Source organism: Oreochromis niloticus, linkage group LG20 (assembly GCF_001858045.2).
Source record: "Oreochromis niloticus isolate F11D_XX linkage group LG20, O_niloticus_UMD_NMBU, whole genome shotgun sequence".
Classification (NCBI taxonomy): Eukaryota; Metazoa; Chordata; class Actinopteri; order Cichliformes; family Cichlidae; genus Oreochromis; species Oreochromis niloticus.
The window spans coordinates 31,870,850-31,898,601 of NC_031984.2; the positions used below are offsets into that span (position 1 = coordinate 31,870,850).

The window sequence follows — 27,752 nt, forward strand, 5'->3', positions numbered from 1 at the left end:
ATTAATGGATTCGTCCGCGCCAACATTGAAAGTTTCGTGAAAGTGAACTCCAATGCCGTTAGCTTGCTATTGGTTTACTTGTGTTTAGATGCTTCGACACAGCTGTTTGAACGTCGAACTTTATTTGCTTTACTCAGAGTTGGTTTTACAGGTGAGTAATCTTTTTAAACTGCTCATTTGTAAAGGTTAATGTTACGCACCTGCATGAGGAATACACCTTTGCCACAGTGTAATACAGGTTCACCTCAATGTGAGAATTGGCTAGTGGAGTCGCATCTAAGGAAGATGGCCAAAATAAACGCTGACATCTTTTTGCATTGTGTTAAGGTAATCTTAAGATATGAATTAGTTAGTTACTATTGAAGATATTGACTGTGGATCTGTAGGTTCGAGATTGTAGAGTCTGAAATGGCCCACTGAGCTTGCAGCAGGCCTCAAGTGTTGCTGAGAACACCATGCTGGAAAAAGTGCTCTTTAACTGGAAGCGTGCACAAAAGACGTGTTGCATAAGAAGAGGAAGTCGTGTAAAAGGATGTGAGTCTGGTTTAAAGGTCATGCAGAGCTTCACTGTGCTCGGGATGTTGATGTATTGAAGCTCAGGTTTTTGCCAGGGGGGAGGAAAACTGTTCCCTTTTCTGTGTCAAAGGAGGAAGTTACGGCCCTAAATGCATTGCTATTGAATTGGAGGTCCCTTCCTGTATTGACCCTAGCGGTCTTCTATTTGGATCAGCTGATTAAGTCCAGAGCAGGCTTCTTTTTTTTTTTTAACCTTTCAGTCTATCTAGTCTATTTTATCTAATCTATCTATGTCAAACACATGTCTAGACAATGTGAGTTGTTTTGTATGTGATGTAAGCTCTGAATGTTGGGAAATTTCTCTGTCCACTCCTCTTTGCTAGCAGGGTCAAAAGGTCAGCTGAGTTATCTTTAAGATACCACAATGGGACCTGATTACAAAATTCTGCGCGTGAGGTAGGCAGGTAAAAGACTGCAGTAATGGGCACGAGGTGAGGAAAATGCCTTGCAACACTTTTCACCTGGGGCAACAGTCACAAACACACCACCTTGTAATTTCCATTCTTAATAATTTCCAGGATAGGAATGTGTGTCTTGCAGCCTAGAAAAGTCACTCACTTGCCACTTTTTTGTTGTTGCTGCGGCTTGTAATTGAGCTAATGTAGATAAGGCTGCTTCTTACATCTATACTGGAAAAACATTACTACTATTCAAACATGTTTATAGCAGTGGTGAAGCTCTGGCCTACTGGTATTCGCATTTGACTTCTGAAGAATTTGCAAAGACTGTTTCTGAAGAGAGGAAACATCAAATAGTAGCAGGAGAGTGGGTTAGTGGTGTCTGGAAAGAAGCTTATGGGGCTTTTAGACGGAGACCCACCGCAGCCCAAGTGTGTACTTTCACTCTTTAGCAATAGATGAGATCCTGCTCTTCTAATGCGATTGGAAGATGTTGAGTTAACATTGATAACAGCCTTTTGTCTAGTTCAGGAACTTTGCATGCTACTTTGTACCAGCAGTGCCAAAATAGCGGTGGAAATAACAAAGCCAGCCTACAATAACAAAGGGCTGTTTGGTTTTGTTTTAATTCATTGAAGAGCGTGTCACTGAATAGCACTTGCGGAAACCGTGCTTGTGTATAAGGATGCATGGTTAGATGTAGCAATCCACTGTTTTCTTATGAAGTTCCTTTCCCCTCTAAAGATGTGTTGACTCTGTCTTTTAGGTTATCTGATGCATCCTGAAGCAGAAGCGAATATCTAATATTGTAGGGCATATCTAGAAATGACTGTAGTTATGATTCTGTGCTCGTATAAATAAAACAAATAATATAACTGTATAATTCTTCAAGCAAAAATGGTAACTATGCGTATGTTGTATATTTCTAAATGGAATATTTACCTTCTACATGTCCCTGTAGAAATTGAGACTCATCAGACCTGATTTCCTTTTTTTAAGCTTCTATTGTAGCCTCAGTTTCCTCTTAGTTCACAGGAGTGCTACCCAGTGTGGTTATTTGTGTCACTGTTGCCTTCCTATCAGTGTGAAGCAGTCTGGTCATTCTCCTCTGACCTTTTCACCCAGAGAACACAGCTCATTTCATATTTCATTTTTTTATTTTTAGAAAATCTTAGAGATGCTTGTTCAGGAAAATACCAGTAGATCAGCAACTTTTGAAATGCTAGCCAGCACCAACAATCAAGCCATGTTCCATATCGCTTTCTTCCTTGTTCTGATGCTCGCTTTGAACTTCAGCAGGTTGTGTTGGCCATGTTGACTTGGATAAATGGACTGGCCTGCAGCTATGCGATTGGTTGATTAGATGTCTATGTTAACGAACAATTGAACAGGTGTACCTAACAAAGTGGCCAGTTGCATAGTAACCTTTAACACGTGACTGTAAATCTTTATAAATCAGCTTTAAATGAGCAAGGTTTTTCTTGTTTAAAAAAAAAAATTATTATTTTTGCACAACATATTTCATAATATTTGCCCAAATATAAAATACACGTTTGATCATCAAACTGTCAGGTGTGAAAAGATTAGAAGATGGATACATTTGTTACAGTAAAGTATCAGACTCATGGACTTTAATGTAAGAGGACAGATGCGGCTATGTGTGTCATTCTGAACCAGCAGAAACCCAGAATGATGTTTTGCTGTCCCAGAGTCTCTCAGAGCATCTTTTTCAGAACAAAAAAATCTTTCTTGTTGTTTACTTTCCAGTATTTTGGTCCTTCTGGTGGTGCGTTGTTTAATTTTAGCCTTTCTGGGAAGGGGGGAAAAAAAGGAGCAATCCTTTTTAGTCGGTGACCGTAATGTCACAGTTTGCGCCCAACATAGCTGCCACACAGACACACACATGCTGGAACATCTCATCTAAAAAGTTACCCCAGCCTGCTGTGATGGCACTCATAATAGTTTGGCTCACCGCTGGAGTCTAGTCGTGTTCCGTTTTCGCTCAGCTTATCCACACTGTTTATGTGGCAGCAAGCCTGTGATTAGCTGCAAAATATCATATTTTCCATTGAAACCTACACACCATCCATCACAACAAATAGCCACCAAAATAATAGTGTGGCTTAAGCTATGTAATGCTCCACTAGCTGTAGACTGTAATATTATAGCCAACAACATGGGAAAATGTTTTTCTTTGCAGAGTGCACGTTGGGTTTCTGTGTGTGTATGTGTGTGTTTACATGTAAACACTCGTCTTTGAGAGAAAATACAATGAGTTCTGTTTTAGTTGAGTTTTGCCGAGATTAACAAAGGGAGACTTTGGAGTGGTGTTCGTAGGAGGCACAAAGACTCCCACTGCACTTGTTGCAGCAGTCGGTATTATTCATCGTGTCACATGGACTGACTCAGAGGCTTGCATTTTCACACTTGCTGCCTGGAAGCTGTCAGCGTTGCGTTGTTTTCCTGAGTTTGCCAAGTCCTGCTTGTTGTCTCTTTCTCTTCTTCTTCTCCTCTTTTGTGTCTTTGTAGCTTCCTGACTTGTCTCTGGCTCTCATCTGTTCCATGGTGCCACCTGTGTTTTGAATTTTATCTTCGTCCTGTCCTGCAGTTTATCTGCACTGACATGGCGATGAGGTCATCTTACACTGACACTGTTATTCAGACTGGTGAGAGTAATCTGCTCCATTTGGCCAGAGTATACAGCACAGCCACAGCTACAGTTGGGCGTTATGCAACACTGTTCCAAGAACTACTTTACGTTGGATAAACCAGATTAGTATCAGATTCATTTACTCACACGTCACTAAATATGATGTTCATTTTGATTGCAACTAAATGGTGAATGGACTTGTGAAGGGCTTTTTGAGTCTAAGCCCTCAAAGCACTTTTTTTCATAGCACTTATTTGTTAGGCACTTTCTAACGATCACACAGACTCCCTGTCATCTGCTGAGTCACAGCCGTCCATATGTGCTCGCGATCAGAGGTCAAGCATCTTTTCTTGTGCCCATATATACAGTACTGTGCAAAAGTCTTGACCCACCCATTTCCTGATATTTTTGCTAAGAAAATGGGAAATGGGTGCAGAGTTTGCACTGGCTGAAATGCAGCCCCAAACAATGACAGGGCCTCAACCATTTTTCAGTAATGGCTGTAGACACTGTTGTACATCTCTCATCTCCAATTAATAACAGTTTGAATGATCGATCCAAATGAAATATTTGGTTCAGAGTCCAGTCCTGGTCCTCAGAATGACCTTGTTTCTTGTTTTTTACGCACATGGCTTTCGGATACTGTTCACACTGTGTAACTATCTTGTTCACTTTTCATAGATTCAACTAAAGAAATGTGAAATTGCTTCTTTGCTAAATTCTCTGTTGTGTAGACACAACACTGGTTTACCCCTTTAGTTATGAGTGTTTTTTTTTTATGCTTGAATGACTCACGGGTCTGTGTTAAGTGGGTTAGCAAAGAAAGCATTCCTCTGAAAATGATCAGGTACAAAGTGTGGACTGAAAATGAGTGAAAAGAGCAGCCCATGTTTAAACTTTGAAAGCCCTTCAGAAAAGCCTGGAGAACTATTGCTCAAGACCACTTTAAAAATGACAAAGTCCTCCTTGGAAGCAAAATAAATCGAATGAGGGGTTGCTTAAAATGTTTGCACAGTACTGCACATTGAAATGAGTTTACTGAACTCATTCCTTGGCCATTAAAAGAAACCTATTCTGCTTGTTTTCAACTCCTGGACAGTTAAAAAATAATCCTTACTTATTGTATACTAGGTCTTGGTGCAGCTCTTCAGTTCCTCTGTCAGAAACAAGCTCTTCCCTTTGAGGCAACTTTTTTTTCTGATTGGCTGTCCATTACTAAACGTAGACTAGCAATGGACCTAGCCATGCAGGACTGCTGTGTTCACAGGTGGGACTGCCTAAAGCAAAGGTGTCCAACTCCAGTCCTCAAGGGCCGGTGTCCTGCAGGTTATAGATATCACCCTGGGTCAACACACCTGAATCAAATGATTCAGGCCTCTGGAGAATTTCAAGACATGTTGATGAGGTAATTTAGCCATTTAATCAGCTGTGTTGGATCAAGGACACATCTAAAACCTGCAGGACACCGGCCCTTGAGACCTGGAGCTGGACACCCCTGGCTTAAAGCAAAACATGAAGAGCAGTCTGAAGCCTGAGCTTTTTATGCTTGCAGAGATTGCATGTACTCACTGATCTTGATGAGCTTTAAGACATTGATCATGTTTTAATATTTTAACCATTGTATTCAGTATATCTACGGAACAATTATAGGTCTAAGAAAGTCCTTCATTGCAATATTTTAATGTCATGAGATAAAAGCAAGAACTCATAAGTGAAGGTTAATGTGAGGTTGTTGAATTTTTATGGTCTAGTGGATATATTAACTTATTCAACAACCTTCATAAAGTGTTAATAGGGGAATATTTAAGATTCATTTCAGTGTACTGCAGTTGGCTATGGTGTTGAGGATCGGCTGAAGGCTTTAAGGGCACTTGAACCTAAAGCAAGTAGAGAATTGCTCTATGTGTCTCTCCGATAGGCTTACTGCAGCCCAGTAAGCCTGACTCCCAGCTGCACTCACCAGAGGAGGAGCTGGTTATAATGCTTCATTATATAAGAAAATACTTGCAGAGAAGGGCCTCATGTGCAGTATTATTAGTGTCTCCTTTCAATTGCAGACGCATGCTCATTCTTTTTTGTCTCTTCCAATTTTTATTTCTGAGTAGCTGAGCAAAGCAGATTTTCTGCCCCCAGTGTGTGAGAAGTGTCATTTAGAACCAAAGCCTCTAGAAACTGATCAAAAATGTTTTTGTTTTTTTTACATGTTTTTGTTTTTATGTATTTTTTCATGTTCATGCTGTTTTTTTGTTTTTGTTTTTTTACAGAGAGAATTCTTTGAATTTCCTAGTCAGGTTAAGCCCTCTCTGGTCCAAATATCCTAGATGGTAGGAGTCATGCAGCCGTACTTAGTTTAGTCAAGTATCCTCCTAAGAAATGAGGTCAGTGTGACTTCTGGTCCCGGCAATCTGTGACTTCTCGAGGTCAGCAGCTCGGGACTGTCATGTTGGTGTAGTGACTAAGAGATGCTGTGTAGCACAGAGAGGAACTTAACCTATTAAAAGGAAAACCCATGATTATTTTTTAGTTTTTTATTTTTATTTTTTATTTTTATTTTCAGTGGAGTTGCTAGCGGAGCAAGCCTCCACAAGAGGAAAATGGATTTCTGAAAGTTTTGCTCTAGCATTTATTTACTAAAATAGGTATTTTATTCCCAGTATCTACAGTTAATGGTGTTTTTGTTTGGCGCTACTATATTCAAGCAGCCTACACTCTCTCACTCACTCACTCACTCACTCACTCACTCACAGGGCCATTAATCATAGTTGGGTCAGATACTGGGATCCAGACAGTTAACACTAAAACAGTTGCAACGACAGAAGTAGAAATATCTGGTTTGGTGAGTCTGTGCTTAGCTTTGACGTGTCACTGACTGCTTGCTCATCAGTTCTTGGATCCTACACACATGACTGCGTCTGTTGGAAAGCATTTACGTGTGTGTGCGCGTGCGTGAGAGACACGGTGTGTTCACGCGTCTGTGTTTTGTTTTGTTTTTTAATTTTATTTTATTTTTGCAAGGATCTTCCTTGTCCTCCATGTGCTCCACCCTGCTGACACAACTGACTGATGTCTGGATGCCACCCATTCTTTTCTTTATTCCCAGAGGTCTATGCTTCATCACTGCATGTGTGGGACACTCTGCCTCTTGCTTGTCATCAGTGCCCCTGGCTGTTTTGAGGTCATTATTTGGAAACGGGCTTCTGGTTAACCATTATTTACCCTGCCCCCTCCACACAGGGGCTACTGGCCTACTAACCAAATAAACAGTTTTTAACATGTCACTATGCTATAGATCCCTGCTGCTGTGTCATGGTAGTATCACTTTTGCAATGCTGTCTTCATGTAGATGCAAATTGTTTGTAGTGTTGTACAAAGTCCATTTCACAAGGAAGGACCGATCGTGATTATGAATTAGTTTTTGAGTTGGAAAGAAATGCATACGTGAGACGATAAATGGCAGTCAAAGATTTCAATGAGAAGTCGATATTTGAAGGGAAGTTTAAGAAAGTGCCAGATTTGACAGTTTATTCTATAAATGCAGTTTTATTCACTGGTGACTACTGAAAGTAAAGTTACTTTACATGATGCTTTAAAATAAGTACCCAAAGGTAAGTCTGGAAAATGTTTGGCATGCAGGTTGTCGGGGTATTTATGTCATATTGTTAGATTTGTGGTTATATTGTTAGGGGTAGCTTACCATAGTGGGAAAACACAGTTATTATCAGTACACATGAGTAAGACGGGTAAATGATATATATTCTGGAAACTGTTATCCACATGTTGTTTGAACATAACACACGGTCTTTTAAGGGCAATTTTGTTTCTGACTTCAAAACAAGTCAGAAAATGACTTTCCACCTCTGTAGGAGGGACTCTCCTAAGAGCAAATAAATGCAGGTTTACTCCTGAGCCGCCTTTCCCAGCTCGCTGAAACAATGTGCGGATTGATGTAAGCTTAAGTAAACGGTGTTCTTAATGAGCACAGATCTAATCTGGTACACAGTCATTAGTGTTCTTCCCACTAATTCCATAATGGACCTGTAGCTTCCAGTTACTGTTGTTAAACAAGGCGCGATGCACCATTAGCAAAGTTATGTGCAGGGTTGTAGTGAGTAGCCTTGCTTTGAGGCACAGCATTGGTACGTGTTGTATTGCTGGGTTTTTAGAGCTTGAGTGGTTGCAGGCCAAGTAAAAATGTAATTACCAGCAAAGGATTCATAGCGGCAACATTCTTCTTTATGTTGCCATTTTTTTCTCATTCTCTTTAAGAATGAGAATTTTAATTTGGAATCATAGCTTGACTCTGACATCACAGAATTTGTACTGAGGAGTTTGGATGTTAAAGGCCACTTGTTGGGTGAAAAGTGTAGCTTTAGTTTTGTAACACACATATGTTGCTGGAGCTTCAACTTTTTTCTGGTGTTCAGATATAAAAATGAGCTGTATTTATTTGTTTTGTTTACAATTTGTTTAATAATCCCTAAACAAATTATTTAAAGTATTCTGAATCAGATTTTATATGGCACCAATATAACTATTCACGAGTAGTCATGCCTGGGAAATGGTTGGATGTTTAAATAAATAAATAAATGACCAAACGATGAAGAAGTATTCATAAGATGAACCTTTGAGGGAAGTCTAGAATCCAGTGTTGTACCCATTTCAACCAGTAACCAATCATATGTTTCCTTACTGTGTGTTTTGTATATGCTGGGGGTGAGGGAGGCAATCAGAAGAAAGTTCACTTAAGTACCTTTTAGCACAATTCACAGTCATGTGTCATGCCAAGTCCTGGAATTTAAAATGTGGATGTGCACGTGAACAGGACTGCTTTAAAATCTGCCTCCTGTGAATTCTCCTACTTAAACCGCATTACTGAATCTCTGTAGTACCTTTTTAATAGAGTAGAGTAGAAGTGGGCAGTATGATTAAAATCCTCTTCCTGGGTTAGTGGGGACGTACGATTTCATTTACAGCAGTGCCTGAAATGCTGAAGGAGTAACTGCCTCAGTAAGAATTGTGTGGTGAAGAGTCCTTGAGTATCGTGTGATACTGTTGTTCTGTGTTGGTCAACACTTTAAGTGCATCCACACAGAATGGGGTTTGCTCTTTGTGCATCACTTTGTTGTTGATGGGGATGGCTATTTACCACCCTGTCATATGTCAATCAATGGTAACCTTCGCTCTCTTTGGTAATTGCTTCAGTTTAATTTGGGACCTCCCCACTTAAATAACTGCTGGAAACATGAAGTCGCCCAGTGTCACTGACATTCTGTGGTCTCTGAATGCAAATGCCCTTCACTGCGCAAACTAGCAGGAGTATCTATAGAGAAACTTGGACCACAGGAACGTAACTTCTTGTGCTTTTCATCCAAGCTCTTACAGCGGTGCTTTTGAGAAGTTTTCTGTGAGTTATGTTTGATTCCTGAAGGGTGACAGACACTAGGCCTGCTCGGACATGCCAGCATGTAACGGGAAGAGTAATGTGACATGTTAGCCCAGCGAGTCCCTGCGTTTGAAGTGTATCTGGGTGTGTGCATAAAGTGACAGAGATTATAGTTGTGGTATGAGAGAAAGTGGGTGGAGCTGTGGTAACTTCATCCCCCTCACACTCTTTCGGTGGTCTCGGAATCAAAATGTGTGTGTGTGTGTGTGTGTGTGTGTGTGTGTGTGTGTGTGTGTGTGTGTGTGTGTGTGTGTGTGTGTGTGTGTGTGTGTGTGTGTGTGTGTGTGGGGTGGGGTGTGGGTTGTCAATATTGACTCAACATTGCATGAGAGCCTGTGTGTGCATCTGTGTATCATAGATCAGAGTATTTGCCAAATGAGAAGGCACCACACATTCACACTAATACATTTAATCCACCTGCCTCCTCTGAGTCTCAGAGCACAGTCATGTGTGTTAATGGAAGACATTCAGGGAACGCTCTCTGAGTGCATCAGATTTTTTGAGACAGACATGGTGCTCTATCATAAATTGAGATATATATATGTATATATATATATGTATATATATATATATATGTATATATATTATATATATGTATATATATATATATATATATATATATTATATATATATATATATATATATATATATATATATATATATATATATATATATATATATATATATATATATATATATATATATATATATTATATATATATATATATATATATATATATATATATATATAGAGAGAGATATATATAGAGAGATATATATATATATATATATATATATATATATATATATAGAGAGAGATATATATATATATAGAGAGAGATATATATATATATATATATATATATATATATATATATCTCTCTCTATATATATATATATATATATATATATATATATATATATATATATATATATATATATATATATATATATATATATATATATATATATATATATATATATATATATATATATATATATATATATATAGAGAGATATATATATATATATATATAGAGAGATATATATAGAGAGATATATATAGAGAGATATATATATATATATATATATATATATATATATATATATATATATATATATAGAGAGAGATATATATATATATAGAGAGAGATAGAGATAGAGAGATAGATATAGAGAGATAGATAGAGATAGAGAGATAGATATAGAGAGATAGATAGAGATAGATAGATAGATAGATATGTATATAGATATGTATATATATAGATAGATAGATAGAGATAGATAGATAGATAGAGATAGATAGATAGATAGATAGAGAGATAGAGAGATAGAGATAGATATAGATAGATAGATAGAGATAGATATAGATAGATAGATAGAGATAGATATAGATAGATATAGATATATAGATATAGATAGATATAGATATATAGATATAGATAGATATAGATATATAGATAGATATATAGATAGATAGATAGATATATAGATAGATATAGATATATATAAAAATAAAAATAATTCTGTTAAGCTAGGTATTTTAAAATGGGATCCCTCTGAGATTGACTCGCCTTTTAAAGCCAAACTCAAGGAGCCATGAAAGAAACTGTAGTTTTTGTCACATCTCTGTTGGTTTCTTTTTTCTGCCTGGAGGTTGTTCACAATAGAGCTCGACAGACCATGTGACTTTCGCGCATTGCATTGTAGGTACGAGTGGCAGCAAAATCAAAACACTGCATCAAGTGCTAGCATTTCCAGCACCGGTAACCATTAATTCTGCGGTTTTAATTAGAGCTGGGCGATATATCGAGTTTTTTAAAAATATCGATATATTTTTATACGAGATATAAGATGTGACAATATCCTTTATATCGATATAGTCTATGTTACGTTATAATTATAGTTGCGGAGCCGCAAGTTTGCCTCTCTTTCGTCCACTTTTGTCTTTATGCAACGTTACTCGACCTCGCCTCTCCTTCACTGAACACAACTCCCCCTCCTCCCCCATCGCTTCACCTGCAGGCAGCGACAAGATGGACACGGCAAATCTCCGTTAATGAGTTACTGCGCATCGCCCCGTGCGTGGGGCTGGACGGCGTCAACGTGTTAACGAGCTAACAACGCTAACGAGCTAGCCCCGCTAACGCCATGCACGGCCTAAAATCATTTCATTTTCTCAAAAGTTGACTGTGCGCCTTTTGTATGAATTCTGGTTGTGCTTGATGATCGCGAACCGATTTTATGTGATACACAGCGCTCAGCAATCTGTCAAAAAATGTTTTAGTTTGACTTTGGTAAGCTACGGAGCTGCACCGCTTGATGGATTGTCGGAGCATTACGGCTACCGAGGAGCCTCACGGAGTAATATGTACTGTGCTTCAACGTAATATTACTGTATTGTGTGTGTGTGTGTATAAGGACCATAAATGGAACCTGTTAAGAGACATGGTTATGAAGCGGATTTCAAACTCCAGGCTGTCAGTCACGCAGTAGAAGTTGGGAACAGAGCAGCTGTGAAACCTGTCTATGTTATTATGCTCAGCGTCTTTTAGTTTACATTTTGACTGCACAATTGTGAGCTCTTTGTTATGCACAAAACAACATAGTTTTCTTTTATTTATGGAGCATCATTATTTAATAAATGCTCATAATTTATTTTTGAGTAGTTTTTTTCATGTACATCTAAAAGTGCCTGTGTGACATCTGGGACACAGCTTTGACTAAGAACTCTCTTTTTGTTCTTACTTTATGGCTTTAAAAAAATATCGAGATATATATCTTATATCGCCATCCAGCTAAAAAAAATATCGAGATATGAATTTTGGGTCATATCGCCTAGCTCTAGTTTTAATCCCTACTTGCCTTTTATTTGCCCCAAAAACAGTTATGTACAAAACGAAGGAGAACACGGCAGGTCCATACAAAGACGGAGGAGGAGGAGGGGGAGGCAAACAGTTAGTCATACAGTCATAAAGAGTGGCTAAAGACGTTAGCGTGCTGCCCAACTTTCATGACGCACATATTTATTATTATATGGTCCTAAGTGTGAGTGCATACACTCACAAAATGTTTAGTAACTTCAGATCCCTACAACAAGCCCAGGTCCAGTTTACTTTGGTGATTCCATTTTACAGCTGTTGTTAATTTTTTTTTCTTTGCGTTGGCCTATACAGGAGATAATCTATTTGTCGTTTTAGGTTGTGTAATACTACAACCTAAAACGACATTTTCAGATCTAATAGAAATAAAATAAGTGTTTCCTAATTCACTCAATTTATTGTCTTTATTTATAACTGGCATTATTGTTTCATTCTATTATAGAGTCTTACAAGAAAGAGGCAAAATTGTATTCCGTTATGCTTTATCAGCTGCTTCGGTGAAAAACAAATCAACAATGCGCAAAAAAAAAAAAAAACCCATTGCAAAACAACATACTGGAAAACAGTTATTCATCACTTGATTTGTTCAATACAACACTTGGGCACATATATGCGGGACTTCTCGTGACTGTTTTGATATCGCTCTCCCTCTTTACCGATCAAATCTGGCTGTGGTGGCAGCTTTAAACTCGGTATGACCCAGGTTGATAGAGGTGCCCAGTCTGGATCGCATTCCAGCATTTTGTAGGCTGGTTTTCCTACAAAACACAACAAACATTAGCCCGCAAAGCCACACTGAACAAAGCAGCATAGCGCAGCAAATTCAGTTCAAATCAATATAAGATTTATTTGTAACCTACATCAACAATTATGTTACGATAAATTACGTAATAACTACAACAGAAGACTTACCTTTGTGGAAATGCTTGGAGCAGACTAACATGTGAGCTGGAGTGTTCTGGAACGTTACATTTGGTCTTCGAATGGCTACAATCCAGGCCATCCGTTGGCTCTTTGTTACTTTGGAAACATGGCTTGAACAATTTTTCTTCCACGATGGAATCCGATAAAAACTGATACCTTTACCCGTTGGCTTCTGATGGCTGTCATGTGACCGGCTATTGCGGTCAATAATACAACAGCTTCTTACCATTCTTTGTTTCTTTTTATCGCTGTGTGACTGTTTTCTTGTGAGAGCCTGCGTGTGCTAGTACCACTTGCCACTCGTACCTACAATCCTTTGCGGTTTTGACGTCACATTTTCGAGCTCTATTGCCTCTTGTTCACTAGCACTGCCTCTACTCTACTGGGTTTCGGTCATGTTTCCATTACAATTGAGAACCAACTTAATGTGTGTGGGGTGTCGTTATATATACCTGCTGCTAAACCAATAGTAAACACCTCATTGTAGGACCATGGTGTCGGTTTGTGTGTAGCCATTTCACTTATTGTGGGTTTCAAAAATGGCGGTTTTGACTCATCCAGTGATGTCACTCCCTCCTTCATCTCGACTCACTTACGTCGAGTAGGTACTAAAAAAGTACCTGGTACCTGTCCTACCACCTAATGGTCTGGTAGTAGTGGGAAAAGAGGCTAATATGTCATACTGGTTAGAGATCATGTAGCTCTACATATGTGACGAGAGAACGTGGAACAGAGAGAGGCTAAAGGGGGAAAATTTTTGAGACAGGATAAACGTTAGCAGATTATGAGCTGGGGAAATAGAGAAGTTTTTGTGATGAAGTGGAAGGGAGGAGAGGAAGGAAGGGAGGGAGGAGAGCCTAATCGGAGGTGGAGGTAGAGAAGGTGTTGGAATGTGTCAACCCAGCTGAACTATTTATTGTCCTATCTCACCTACTCCCGTTGTGTTACTGCAGAACCGTCAACAGCGTTTCCTCTGCAGCACGGAGTGGAAGCCCTCTCCTACTGCTGCTGCCTCAGAAGAATGACCGACCGCTGTGTGTGTCGGACTCAAACCTGTGACTGTGAGCACCTGAATCTGTGTATATGTATGTTGGTCTGCAGCCTGCCCTGACTGCTCCTTTAAACAAGCACCAGTGTGTTCAGACTGTAATGAGCAAGAGCAGCTCAGTGTGGAAGATGTTAACAAAAGAAATATTGAATGTAGAAGACAAGTTTGTTTTTCTTTTTTCTTTAAATATAGTACACAGAGCTTTATATATAGTATTCCAGGAATCGTGTCGAGGTATTCCAGTAGTAAAGCTTCTCCTGAACTGCTGTTTTACTGCTTTCAATCACAGGATATCCTCAGCCACACCTCTTTGATAATAATATTTGCTTTCTTGAATTCGCCCACTGTCTGTTAAGCCACTTCCCTTCCTGACTTTCTCACTTACTAGCATACATCGTTATCTCTGGATCTGTTGGAGAGGAAGGGGGTAATATTTCACTTGAAGAAAGCCACGAGTGTTTTTATTTGGACGTTGTCACAGATGGTAAATTAAATGGAACCCATCTGGAAAATTGTAGTCCTCTCAACTCTAACATTAAAATGGTTTGGAGGTTGTCACCAAACAAAGCCCTTATGATTAGGTATGCCGCGTTTCCATTTGGGATTAGATGCACATATGTTGGCTTTGGGTACCGATACTGAATGCTGACCTAACACCAGTGCTGATACTCAGTTTTTTATTAGTAAGTCAACATCAGGATGGACTTTTCTTTAACTTTGCAAATAAATCCAATACTATAAATGTACTAAATCTGTATTTATCATTTAGGAAAATGTCAAATGAAATTAGGCCTGAGATGGGCGATATTTATCTAAGGCACAAATCTAATTTAAGCTCTGCGTGAGAGTCATTACTCTGCTGCATGAAGCTGTTATTTACAGTTTAGTTTCTCCTTTTCCGGACCCTTGCCCCCACCCCCAACTCCCCCTCCACCCATCTGTAGAGCTGCAAAAAAGGCAGGAAGTGAAATAACAATAATTGAGTTGATGACAACACTTAATGTTACCATAAGTAGAATCAAAGCTTTCCAACAAGTGTTACACAAACAAATGCCCTGCTACTTTCTACCTTTATATAATGTCTCTCTGACTAAAATAATAAGTGAAAGTAGATAAGAGATGGAGGCCAAGGCGTCTTCTCGCTGGAACTTTCCAGTCAAACCAACTTGGTGTAACCACTGTTAACTAACTTTACATTTAAGTAAAGGGAGACTGTACCAGGCATTTTTGGGAGTACATTAGCTCTCCTGCTAGCTGCTGCTATCCCATCAGCTGTTGTCACTCATATCTGCTGCAGCTTTTTAAGTCAAGATCAGATCTGTACAGTCCACATGTTAGATCAGTGCAGGGATTGGCTGTTTATCTCTACAGTGTTAAGTTGAGATGATAAAATACAATCCACAAAGTTAAGTGTGATTTAATTTTTTTATTTTGCTCTGAAAAGTCTTCATGGGGACAAGAGGGTCAAGAGGTAAAAACTAGTAATGCAGTGTTTAATTTGCAAAGTAATCTGCTTGGAGAGCAACACATACAATTTACTAGCAAGCACCAGCCTTTGGGGATTTTACTTGTTTAAAAATGAGTTTTACTTAACTGCTTCCACTAGATGCTGATTGCTGAAGCATTTCAGTGACCTACAATGTTTCTTTCTCAGTCTCAGAAAAAAATGGTAATTCTGCTAAAGCTGTTAAAGAAACGGCTTCATTCTTCTCTGATTTTTTCCTTATAGTGACTGGCGATACCTCAGCATCAGGATTTGATACACAAAGCCCCGTTACCTTTTCTGGTATTAACGGTGCCACTGTTCTGGGTAACTGACGGGACAATTTCAAAGAGTTAGAAAGTGTCGGGAAGGTTTGTGTCACTGCTCGGAAAAACTCAGGCTTCCTGTTCACATAGTGTTGGGTTTTTTGTTTTTTTCCTCCTCCGGTCTTTTCCTGAGGTGGAGTCTTCCCTTGGATGTGGGAGGAGACGGGGGAGAGTCTTATAGCTTGAAGAGCAGAGACTCCCTCCAGGTTAGTGTTCATTTGGCTCACACACAAGTACTGGCACACTGGCAACTCGCAGCAGCTGAGAACAGCTTTGCACGCTCGAAGCTGCTGCCTGCTTCCTTCAGCCTGACACGGGACTCTGGTGGTTGGAAGTTCAGTATTTCTCTTTGGTTTTCCTAGAGCCGGCTAACAGCTAAAAGAACGTAAGTAAACTTAGCTTTTTCTCCTGTTTGAGCACAGTCTGCAGTGTGTACACGTGGGGGTTGTTTATCTAAAAGGAGGGGAGGGCTTGTTCCTCTGGCAGGTATCCACAGGACAGGTCACGCTTCAAAGTTATCAGTTTGTGGAATGATTTGGTTTTCTTTTCCCTATTTTATTAAAACGACAGTCAGTTCTGGATGAAATCCTCCATTATGACAGAGGGTGCTATTGTCTGTTTCTCTGTCGCTGCCGGTACTTCCTTGTCCTTGAGTTGGGTGCCAAACCTAAAAATACTGGTCTTGATTATAACTTTTGGCAGCTCTGCTCCAGGACTGTTTTCATTCTCTCAGCTGTAAGGGGCTGCGAAGCTGCACGTGTGCTGGCAGAGCCAACAATGTACCCTCCCTAAAACTGAATTTACATTCTCGTTGTAGAGCAACGTTGAATGCTGACTGTTGTCACTGCAGAGGTGCTTCAGTTTATCTCCCAAATAATATCTCTCCTTAAACAAGTTGGCTTTTCCCCACTCTTTTTTTCATGAATGATTTTTAGGCTTTTAGCACCAGTGTGAGAGGTAATCAAGGATTACACAAAGGGTTAAAAGCAGAAGAATTTGTCCTGTGTGAGTGTGTCTGTACATGTATGAGTAAAACACTCCTTGTATCCAAGCCAACTCTGAGGCCTAGCCACTGAGGCGACTCCAGTGACCGCTCTCCCTCCCCTCCGTGTGTGTGTGTGTGTGTGTGTGTGTGTGTGTGTGTGTGTGTGTGTGTGTTTGCTCTTTATCTGACTAAGGACATCGCTGTGTGATTGTGTCTGGAATGTGTTCATCACCACGTTGAAGGGGGATATTTTCAGTCTCCTCCCTTTCTTCTTTTTTATTTTATTTTATTTGTTTATATTTGGTTGCTTTCAGACTCTGCCTTTACAGCAGAGGCGTGTGTGTGTGTGTGTGTGTGCCTTTGTGGCGGCAGATGACTGTGCTTTACATAGTTATGTCCTTTTAGTATGCAGCTACAATCTTATTGCATTAGTATGTATATTTACTTTAATGCTTTAATACCGTGTGTGTGTGTGTGTGTGTGTGTGTGTGTGTGTGTGTGTGTGTGTTGTCTAATAGATTAGCTCCAGCTGACTGAGGTGAGAGTAGTTGCCTCCAACCACTGATGCAAACTCCGATCAGATGGGGGGTGGGTGGGTGTATCATAGTGGATTCTGTAATCAGCAAAAAATCTTTGCTGGATCAGAGTTATTTTATCCTCTGGAGATGCAGCAATGGCAGAATGTCTTCAGGCATTGTAAATTCAATGAGTGGTAACCCTGCATGTTAGTACCCAGAATAAGAGGGGAAAGAATCGTCGAAGTTCTTACAGTTTGTTATATTTCTGGGGGGGAAAAATAATAATAAAAATGACAGTGCTGAATCTTTTTTCTGCATCATAAATTGAAGCCTTAACAGGCATATAAAGGTTGGCAGTGGGCACTTGTATAGGTTATGTTGTAGACCCTACATACATTCAGTGCAGAAGCCTGAAGTCTGAAGTGGCTGTGGTGAGACTCATTGCATGTGTCAAGCAAATCAAGTGTCATTATAAATTCTGATGCTCTACCTCAAGCCGTTACAGCGTGCTTAAACTATATAAATCTCACAGATATTTAACATTTCGTGACGATTGGAGGGTGGCGCTCTGAGATTACAATTGAGCCGTGTAACCCCAATGAGCTCTAAAGTGAAAATAGAAGCACAGCACACAAGTAATTTACATACCACTGTAGGCCTCCTGCCCTGAAGGGTGTGAGCCTCATGTGACCCTTCTGAGGGGGGACACACCTATAAGTGTGAAGCGCCTCTTGACAACATGTAGTTTAGGATCACAGTTGTTAACAAAATGTGCATTTTTCTATCAGTGGTTGAAAGGGTGAAAAACGGCTAATGATATGGAAGTATCAGGCAGTCAAATTTATATACCTGCGTATTATTTTCCACTTTAGCTCAGGAATAGTTCTTAGTTGTAAAACAGTAACAACCTAAACTTCATGGGTATCAGACCTTTAGCAAAAATACGCTAGAACTCAGGGAGTAATTTTAATTATACTCTAATGAACTAATTGTGGTCAGAACTAGCCAAATCAATAAATCCATAAAATCAACAGTCTTGTTTGCACTGCTGCATGCTAACGTCCGCAACCTCTGTTCACCATATTACAGTGCAAATTTATACATAACATTACCTGACGGGTTAAGAGTTGAATTAGCTAAATTGTGATAATGCCTTAGCTAACTTGGTTGTGTTGCTAACCTGAGTCACTATAAGAATCTGTTTATGTCAATGTTGTGTCTGCATGCACTGTTTATACGGAGTCTTCTCTGTCTGACACATCTTAACTTAATGTCAGCGTAAAAGGAAGTTAGAGTAAAAGGCAGATGTTTTATTTTCATGTACATACCCGTTAGATGTTCTTATCATCTTCTTTAGGCTTTGCATACACTTTACACACTGTTCTTACTACTTACTGCACTCAAATGATCCCTATATCTATTTTTTCCCTTTATTTTACTAATGTGGACACATCACAGATGTTCTGTATTTGTCTTCACAGCTTGGCTTAGTTTTCCCGAGGGAGGACTCAGCCACCTGCTCTCCTCTGATTACCTACTCAGTCAAAACTCTCTTCCTGACGTGAACACACAGGCACACAGACACACAACACAAGAGTTCATTGGTCTGACCTCCATTTTCCCCCCTCCGGTGTAATTGTACATGGATGCGTGCGTTTCCTGGGGCCACAGACACAGACAGAGATGGGCAGAGGTGGAGGAGGGGGTTTAAGGGGAGACGGATGGATGGATGGACAGAATCGGTGAGATCCAGGAAAAAAAAAAAGACGAGCTGGAGCTGGATGCTATAATAGCTGTCAGTTTATGGTTCAGTGGTTGTTTTTGCAGTCGACTCGACTCCTGTGCGTATAAAAACAGTTGCATAACCTTGTCCAGACACTTCAGTCATGCATGTCAGTCCATCCAGCTAGGAGCTGTTTTTCAGTTGGAAACGAGCAACGTGGCTGAAGCTGATAGCCGCTCAACAGAATAACAGCAAGGTCTGGCGCTGTCACGACCAACTGTCTGTCTTCATTATCATTCTTAGGGCTGATTTAGGGAGCTCCTAAGGGGAGTGGTTGATAACTTTTTGAACCCTTCTTTTAAGCTCTATTGATTTTAAAAAACTGAAGCTGAGGTGTCCCAGTGGGATAATGGGCAGGGGCTTGTGTTGCATTTGCTTCTATCCCAGCTGATTCTCATCAGGTTATCGTTCATCTGGAAGCCACAGGGAGAACACCAGCTGAACCCTGCACTGAGATGGGAGATTTGTTAATACGATCCATCTTACTTACTGTCCCGTTTCTTGACCTTTTGTTGAACTGGGTTTTGGTACAGTTACATTCAGGTCTGGTCCCCATAGATAAACTATAACTCTGGAGACCTTCCTTTGGCTTAACTTGCAAACAGGTTTGCACAGCAGGTGAATGATTTAGGACTAACTAAATCGGGGATAAATGCGCTCAGTGATCTACAGAGCCAGGAGCAGAAAAAACTGCCTGAGCAGTCTGAAGCATGTGATTTTGGTTCACTAGATCACTTACCCATTCACTGACTTCATTATTTGAGACTTTGGCCATGTTCCTATGAGCATGCATTGTTTGTTTTTCTATTTTATTTTTGCTGAACACTTCGGATTGTAGTGCAACATTTCCATGTGGGCGTCCTCGACAGCAGTTGTCAGTCAGGTGTTCACAGGGTTCAGGAGCAAACCAGGAAACTCCAAGTGTCCAGAAATAGACGAGCTAAGTTCACCGCGAAACAGGGTCAACCTGCTGGAAATGCCCACACTCCAGCCGAGGACGTTTGTTTGGTTTTCTCTTTCCCACTCATGTTCTGTTGTGAAATAAATCCTGGCTTCCCGCTCATCCCTCCAGTGGGTGAAGCAACTGAGTAGTCACTGCTGATGAACTCACCACCTCTTTCCTTCCGTGCTGGGGTAAAGCTGACAGGCTCAAAAATGGAAGGATTTGAATACTATTGCATGGAGCTGCACTCTGGCTTTGAGTCAGCATCAGGAACTGTTTAAGACTCAGTATGATTCATTCTTATTGTGAGGGTCACCCTGGATGGGAGGTTGACACTATCTCTCTCTTGGTTGGGCTTTCTCTTGTTTTCTCTGCTATTAAAAGTTAGGATCAAGGCCACAGATATGACAACACACACACACACACACACACACCTTCTTCCTGCCCTTCAGTGTTTGGACCTTCACACTGCTTCGTCTTACTGTCTTTGTTTTAGATATTTTCTAATCTTGCCTCTTCTCACCTTTTCCTTTTTCCTCCTCCCCCACCCTCCTCCACTAAAACCCGTTTCCTCACGAGCTGCTACTTATTCAGTAACTTGCTAGAAAATATTGGCAAAGCAAATTGCTCCCATTCATGGGCTCTCTCTGTAATTACACTTAAGCCGGCGGCATGGTCAAGTCAGCTGTGGTAAAATGCCACTCAGTGTTTCCTTTCAGCTGCTTTACAACATTTGTGCGCGCAGACATTTTGGCCTTCTCTCTTTGATTTCAAACATTCTGTTTTTCACCCCCCACAGTCACTCACACGCCATGAAACGCAGTCTCTCTCTCTCACTCATGCAGACATCATTGTTGGCCACTAATATGGTGGTTAGAAAACTGAACGTAAAAACAGTCCGATTCATAACAACTCAGCGGTTTGCATAGTTTTGTGATGATAATCACAATGAGCAAGTTTCCATTGAGGAATAGGAATATCATTCCTCGGCCCTTTGCCTTTTTGGAGACATCAGCTGTTTGTGTAACTGCAGTTACAGAACATGAACGGAAACCGGGAGGCGGAAAAGTTAAGAGAAACGAGACCGAGCGCTGCTGCAACGCTCAACTCGTGGACCGGTGGGGACGAGAGGTTTAATGGTGCCGTTTGCACACACATTAGTCCCATTAGCAGAGCGGCTTTTAGCCATCTGACCTCTTTCACTGGAGAAAAGGAATGACAATAGCTGCTGTTTTTTAAAGTAGTGACTATCCAGGCTCACAGTATTTGCATGTGGACGACTCTTCTCATAGGCTCAAAGGAAGGAGGGTAACTGGGTTAACATTTACATAGTTAAAGCAAATCTAATCTCCATGAAGAGGGAATTCATTTAGCAGTTTGACGATAATTGTTGTCAGTTGTTGGAACTCGTTCTCCTTCACTAACAATACCAATGCACAAACCGTTGAGCACAGTATGATAACAAAAAGACCGAATAAAGGGTGGATCAGGGGATTAGAGTTATCAGCAGAGGTGGGTTTATGCTGGTGTGACAGGGATCTCCTGCCCCCTTTGTGTCTGTGGGATTTGTTCACACCAGTAATTGTGTATAAGTGTATGTTAGTCATTAGCAGTGATAGAAATCAATAACCACACTTTAAAAAGACAAAATGTGTAGACTTTGGATCACAAGCTGTTTGGCTGGACATTTTGAGACACAGTGAAATAGAACAAATACTCCAGTAAAGGTTGGCAGTTCTTACAGAAATTAGTGTTTTTAAAGACATGAAAAGGCTCTAAATCTGGAGCAAAGGAGGTGTGTTTTTTTTTTTTTTTTTTTTTCCTTCCTCCCCTCCTCTTGGCAGAGGGCTGTGTAAGTGTAATGACAAGGCCACAGCATACTAAAACCGAGGTGGCTGAGGTTTCTGTGACCTAACGTTTGTCTTCACCATGTTCTCTAGGATGAGTTTCTTTGAGTAGATTCAGGGACAAGAATTTCTAGAATTACCTGAAACCTTTTAGCTGTTAAACTGTTAGTTTGTCGTGAGGATGATGAATGTAAGGAACATGTTTGAAAAGAAGGAAAACAACAATGTGAAAGAAAGAGATCCACATGCAGCAGCATATCAGTCACTGAACGCAGCCAGGCTCCATATCAGTGATGTTTAACATATGTTTTATGGAGAATTCCTCAATTTACACAGTCAGGATGAAAGTGCTAATCAGCACAGTGACGGGGAGTGTGTGAGTGGCTCCAGGTGGGTTGTGGTCTTCAGTGTATTTACTGTTGTGTGCTGCAGGCATTTACATTAGCGGGTGGAGCACCTCCATGGTGTCACATAACTGAACGTGTGGTGTGTTAAAGCTGAACCGTGTTAAGTTGCATTGAGTGCTATGAGACGTCATGATAAAGATGAACAAGTGGAAAAATGCAGTCGAGCTGCTTCCCTGCAGTGGTTTGAGCTTTTTTAGGACACTAAGACAAGTCTGTGCTGATGTCATCTTGTGACTTTCTGTCTGCTAAACCACCTCTACTTTCTTTTCCTACGTTTCGCTCACTCCAAGCTTTCTCTGTATTGTGTTCTCATAAAACACTCGTTTATTTTATTATTTTTGCTCCATCCCCTCAATGCATATATCCCCAAAGGCTTTGCACAGAAGCTTCAGGTCGTCTCACTCATGTTTGGGAATCTTTTTTTATCTGTTTTTATTTTTGTGCTGCAAAAGTGTTTAGTTTGAGGTAGGCTATTTTAAACTCTTCTTTGGTCTGTTACAAGATGAAAGCTAAGTGTATGTGTGTGTGTTTTCTTTTTTTAAGCAGTCAGTTTTTCTCTCTCGTCTGCTGCTGGTCTGCTGTTTGTGGATGTGAGCGTGAAGAGGGAGTCAGACGGGGCGAGATGTTGGGAAAAACAGGGTCACATGTTGAGGGAGACGGGGAAGGAAGACGGCTATAAAAAGATTAATTAAAAATGTGTGGATAGACGTGCTGGAGAAGAGGTGGAGGTGGGGGAGGGGACGCACCGTGCCGTCTATCTGGATGTGATGTAACCCTGGAGTGTAATGCTGTAAACGATAACATGCAGCAGGGAAGAGGTGTGGAAGAGGGGGAGAGTGGGGTTGTTTTTTTTTTTGGTTTTTCTGTGGAATTGAAGGGGGAAATAAATGAACAGCATGTGTGTTAGCAGTGTTTTAAAGCCCTGAAACTGAGAGAAATAATCCAGAAGTTAATTGTGCTCTGACAGAGGAAAAACTTTGTCCCAGTTCTTTGTTTAAACTTTGGTTTGTTCTTACACTATTTTTTTTTTTTTTTTTTTTTTGTAAAGCAGGATCAGGTTTGGGATCAGCGATCTTTATCTACTCTGTCTTCATCAGGCTAAAATGCAAACACACACAGCCACACAAAGAGCTCAGCAGCAGGAACAGTTGTGCAGGCTTTCAGTGTTTTTTCACACGTTTTCATAGCACCCCACTGAGCTTGATGCAAGTCAATGTAAAAATTGCATCTGCGGTGCCCCTCTTTTCCCCCCCACCGCCCCCTTTCTCTCCCCCCTTTCTCCCTTTCAAAGAATTTTCATTTGAATGAAAGCCCTGCCTCAGTTTTGTTGTGCTTGAAAGGCAGGGGGGAGGGGCCCAATTGGTCAGGATCTCTTTTGAGCCTGACCAATGCGAGCACACCTCCCTCCTCCCAGCCCGCCCCTTGTACCCCTCCGAGGCTCCCGGCCCGACATGCGATTGGCTGGCTGGGAGGAGCCAGACTCTGTATTAAAGCCTGTCCCGTCTGCTCCACTTCAGTGTTGAAGAGAGTCCCCGTCTGTCAGCCAGAGAAGTGTGCGTGCATGTGTGAAAAAGAGAGAGTATGTGTGGATGTGTTATGTTATTAAGCGGTGGAAAGAAAGTGGAGATTTATCTGACTTGGACTTGTTTCTTTCTAACCCTCTCCAGGACTACAGGGCGCTCCTACTGAGTTGCCGGCCGGCTTTTTGGATCTGATCACAACTGGACAGGCGGGCTGGGGCTAAACAGGATTGTAAAGAGGATCAGAGAGGCTGTGGTGTTGTCTGTGTAACTGACGACTGAGCTACTAAACTTGCCTTTTGGATTTAAAAAAGAGAAAAAAGGAAAAGACTGACCCTGACCCGCAGTCTCACCCTTTTCTGGATCACCGCTGAGTTAATAGAGGTGGTCTGGACAAGGCTGGTGTGGAGAATCTGACCCCAACTGACCCTGTCTCGCAAGTAGCCTTTCACTGAGCCCGGACTGGCAAAAGGGACAAATAAAAGTGCAAGAGAGGTGTCGTGGAGGACAGACGAAAGGCAGAGGAGCAGCACAGCGACCGGTAAGGAAGTTAAAGGGGGTTCTGAGAGCACGGGTGTGAGAGGGGGAGGAGTGGGGAGAAAAGAGTACAAAAGAGCCCCTTTTTTTTTTTTCCCTTAAGCTTAGAGAGGATGTGTGGGAGCTGTTCACTGACCATTAAAGCCAGGTGCTCGCCTACCTCTCCTCCTGTCAGCTAGTGTCTGACCATGAAGCTGTAAAACTGTTTTCACATACAAGTGAATCATTTTATGTTCCAATTACTTGTAACTGATGGAAAATCTCTATTTTCTCTGTCCAGCTCGTGCAGAATGCCAGTGGAGACCCTGCGGCCCTCAGATGGCCGTCTGGCCGGGGTCCCCTTTACCTCTGCCATGCCTTTCAGGATACTCAACAAGGGTCCGGATTATTTCCGCCGACAGGCTGAGCCCGGGGCCCGCAAACTGAGCGCCGTGGAGCGCCTGGAGGCCGACAAGGCCAAGTATGTTAAAAGCCAGCAGGTGGCACTCACCCGCCAGGCCCCCATCCAGCCTCCAATCATTCGCAAGCCCCTCGTCCCTTCGGGGATGATGATCAACACCCCTCCAGCCCGGAAAGTTAACCGATCGCCGGCTGAGGGGGAGAACACTGCAGGCAGGCAGGGACCAGGAGACAGGAGACGACCTGCTCTAAACTTGGATATTCTAAATAACCTAATCAATGACGTATGTGATGGACCATCACATGGTTCCCAGTCCTCTTCCTCCACCTCCCCTTCCTCGTCGTCTCCGTCATCGGGAGCTAAGAGCATTGGTAGCAGCCTTTCAGGAGAGCAGGAGAGGAGCAGCCGACTCTCCAACAACCTCAAACCTTTGAATCATGCCCTCGCCAACTCATCGTCCACCTCCTCCTGCACCTCCTCTCCACTCAACAATCATCTTCGGACGGCAGCAGCAGAAGTGACTCGACGTCCGCCCCCTGTGCCAGCTCGAGCCCCCCGCTTTGGTGTTCCAGTTCCCTACAGCTCCCCTAACTCGGTGACAGTACGCAGGGTGGACGTTCGACCTCAGGCTGAGATACGGAAGCCCCTGAGGGCTCAGCTGCAGCCACAGCTCAGGCCCAGACAGACACCCCAGGGCCAAGTCGCACACCCCCAAGTCCCACCCCCGTCACCCCCTCCCCTCTCTCAGAATCAACCGCAACCCCTCCCTCAGTCATCCCAAGCCATCCCCACCCCTTCAGCCTACCTGCCACCCAGTCCAATGCTAGTCCGAGCAGGCATGATCCCTCCAGCCTCACCCGCTTTCACCCGTATCTCAAACGCCAGCTCCAAGGGGTCTGCCCGCAAGCACCCATCCCTGCACCGCTCCAAGTCGGACCTGAGTGACCGCTACTCCCGCGCCACAGCTGACCTGGAGCGTTTCTTTAACTACTGCGGGCTAGACCCCGAGGAGGTGGAGGGAATGGGCGGAGTGGAGCGCTTCACGAGGGCCAACTCAGACATTGTGTCAGTCTCCAAGCTCCGGAGCGTCAGCACGCCCAGCTCGGAGTGTGGGGACGACCGGGTCAGGGAGGACGAGGACGACGAAGATGACGGTCCGTCCAGGGCCAACGAACGGGTCCCGTATGGCATCTCTGTCATCGAGAGGAACGCTCGAGTCATCAAGTGGCTGTACGGCATCCGACAGGCGAGAGATTCTAACAACGCCGTCTCTAACGTATAGACCGACAGGGACTCTGACTCCTGTTTGTTCATCTTTTGCTGCCTTACGTTACAGATACGGATAATCCTGCAGTTGATGTGTTTCCTGTAAAGACTTTCTTTTTTTGTTCTCGGAATTTCACATCAGATGTTTAGGACTGGGCTGCAAGTCAGGACTTGCACCGGAAGATGCACCCCCCCCCCCCCCCCTCCCTTTTGTAGGTCTTGTGTAACAATATTGGTATTGAAAGCAATAATAGACTGAGAATGGTGAGGATGAAGGCAGAGGATGATTGCGATAGGGTCTCCTTATGTAAAGGTACTCTGTGTGTGTGTGTGTGTGTGTGTGTGGCACAAAGGCAGACTGCCACTGAGCAAGCCAGGAAGAAAACCACATTGATACTGTGAAACTTTTTCACACAAAAAGCTTCTACGATCATATTCCTGTTTTTTTTGGTTTGTTTGTTTTGTTTTGTTTTTTCAAAAACATTTTAGGCTGTTGGACTGTTATTATACACGTTTGTGTCAGCATGCGAGTGAAACTTTGTATACATTCTATTTTAGGGTATGTCATCAAGCACACGTCTTCCTTGCACACAAGTTCACTGCACTGACTCACGTTCAGGTCAATTACAGTTAGTGCTGTCTGTATATCGGAGTGCAACGTTGTCTAGTTGTGCGCATCCGCAACACTTTCTCACATCGTGGCTCACGCTGTGCTGGTGCAGCCCGAGAAATCAGTTTGCTGTGTATGTCCCTGCAAGGATGAGAGCAAGTCATATGATGAAGGATGAGCTCACATGTAGACGGTTCAAGTAAGTGTAGCATGACAAAGATATTTAGCCTCCAGGGTGGGAAAAAATTGGAGGGAAAAATGAAAAGATGGATGAAAGGAAGACTGAAAAGAGAATACTCATGGATCAAAAGAAACAAGAAAAGCTATCTTTGCTGTATGAATATGTCTGCAGCTCTGAAAGTGTCTCAGGAAGATGGCATACTAACAAAATGGACCAATATTTATTTGGAAAATGTAATTTAATGTATTTTTTAATATTGGGTGACTTTGTGTACAGAATTCAATCTCTGTTCTTAAGTGCAATCTGATGGTGTTTACTAGAATCACAGTATATGTAGGATGACAGTTAAATCCAGGAAGGAGACACATGCAAAGTGTGAATGTTGCACCTGTCTCTCTGTGGGGAGCACAGAAAGTGAGACTGTTGTGTATTTATTCAACTTCCTGTTTGTCTGGGAACAAGAGGTCTGTCTCCTCCCTCACCCTGTGTGAGTTCTCCCGAGTTCTCCTCTGCATCTACCGCCTTCGTAAGCTATCCAGCAGTGTGAGTGGCGGTCACGTGTCCTCAGACGAGAGGGCCGGAGAACACAGGAGCTGTGACGGTGGTGAGCAAAGTGTGCTGTTGAATCCATCACTCAATGCCCAAAGAGTCTTCAAGAGATGAGAGATGGAAAATGCTTTACCATGGTGTATTCTGAGCAGTTAATAAAAAAACTGAAATGTTCAATTACGTTACTCTTTGTTGTTTTTCTTTATTTCTCTCAAAATATTAAGGCAGATGGTTGTGCTTCCAGCGTGTGGCTCCAAACAGTCACTCCTCTGATTTATTTGGTGTTTATGAAAGGCTGCCGCGAGTCCAGCTAAGTTCATTTGAAGCAGGTCTGCTTTAAATTATATTTCAACATGAATAGTTGACACATGGCAATCTGACATCAGCACAGAATTGCTGAGCAAGTTGTAATCAGTAACACCAGGTTAGGAGCTACTGTTATGTTTTTACTCAAAAGGCACTGAAACGGATATTTA

At 41.8% G+C, this 27,752-nt stretch overlaps 1 protein-coding gene across 4 annotated transcripts; it reads left to right on the forward strand.

Moving 5' to 3' along the window:
• wu:fa11c10 (protein FAM110A) lies at window positions 1-27,456 on the forward strand. Of its 4 annotated transcripts, none has more exons than XM_003456976.5 (3): window positions 1-151; window positions 23,881-24,274; window positions 24,551-27,456. In XM_003456976.5, the coding sequence occupies exon 3, from the start codon at window positions 24,561-24,563 to the stop codon at window positions 25,950-25,952; it is 1,392 nt and encodes a 463-aa protein (XP_003457024.1). In that variant the 5' UTR covers window positions 1-151; window positions 23,881-24,274; window positions 24,551-24,560; the 3' UTR covers window positions 25,953-27,456. The 4 variants fall into 4 exon arrangements, with proteins under 4 accessions (XP_003457024.1, XP_005477995.1, XP_005477993.1 ...); XM_005477938.4 differs by lacking the exon at window positions 1-151 and adding an exon at window positions 197-327; XM_005477936.4 differs by lacking the exon at window positions 1-151 and adding an exon at window positions 15,927-16,115.
• Window positions 27,457-27,752: the final 296 nt, after the last annotated feature.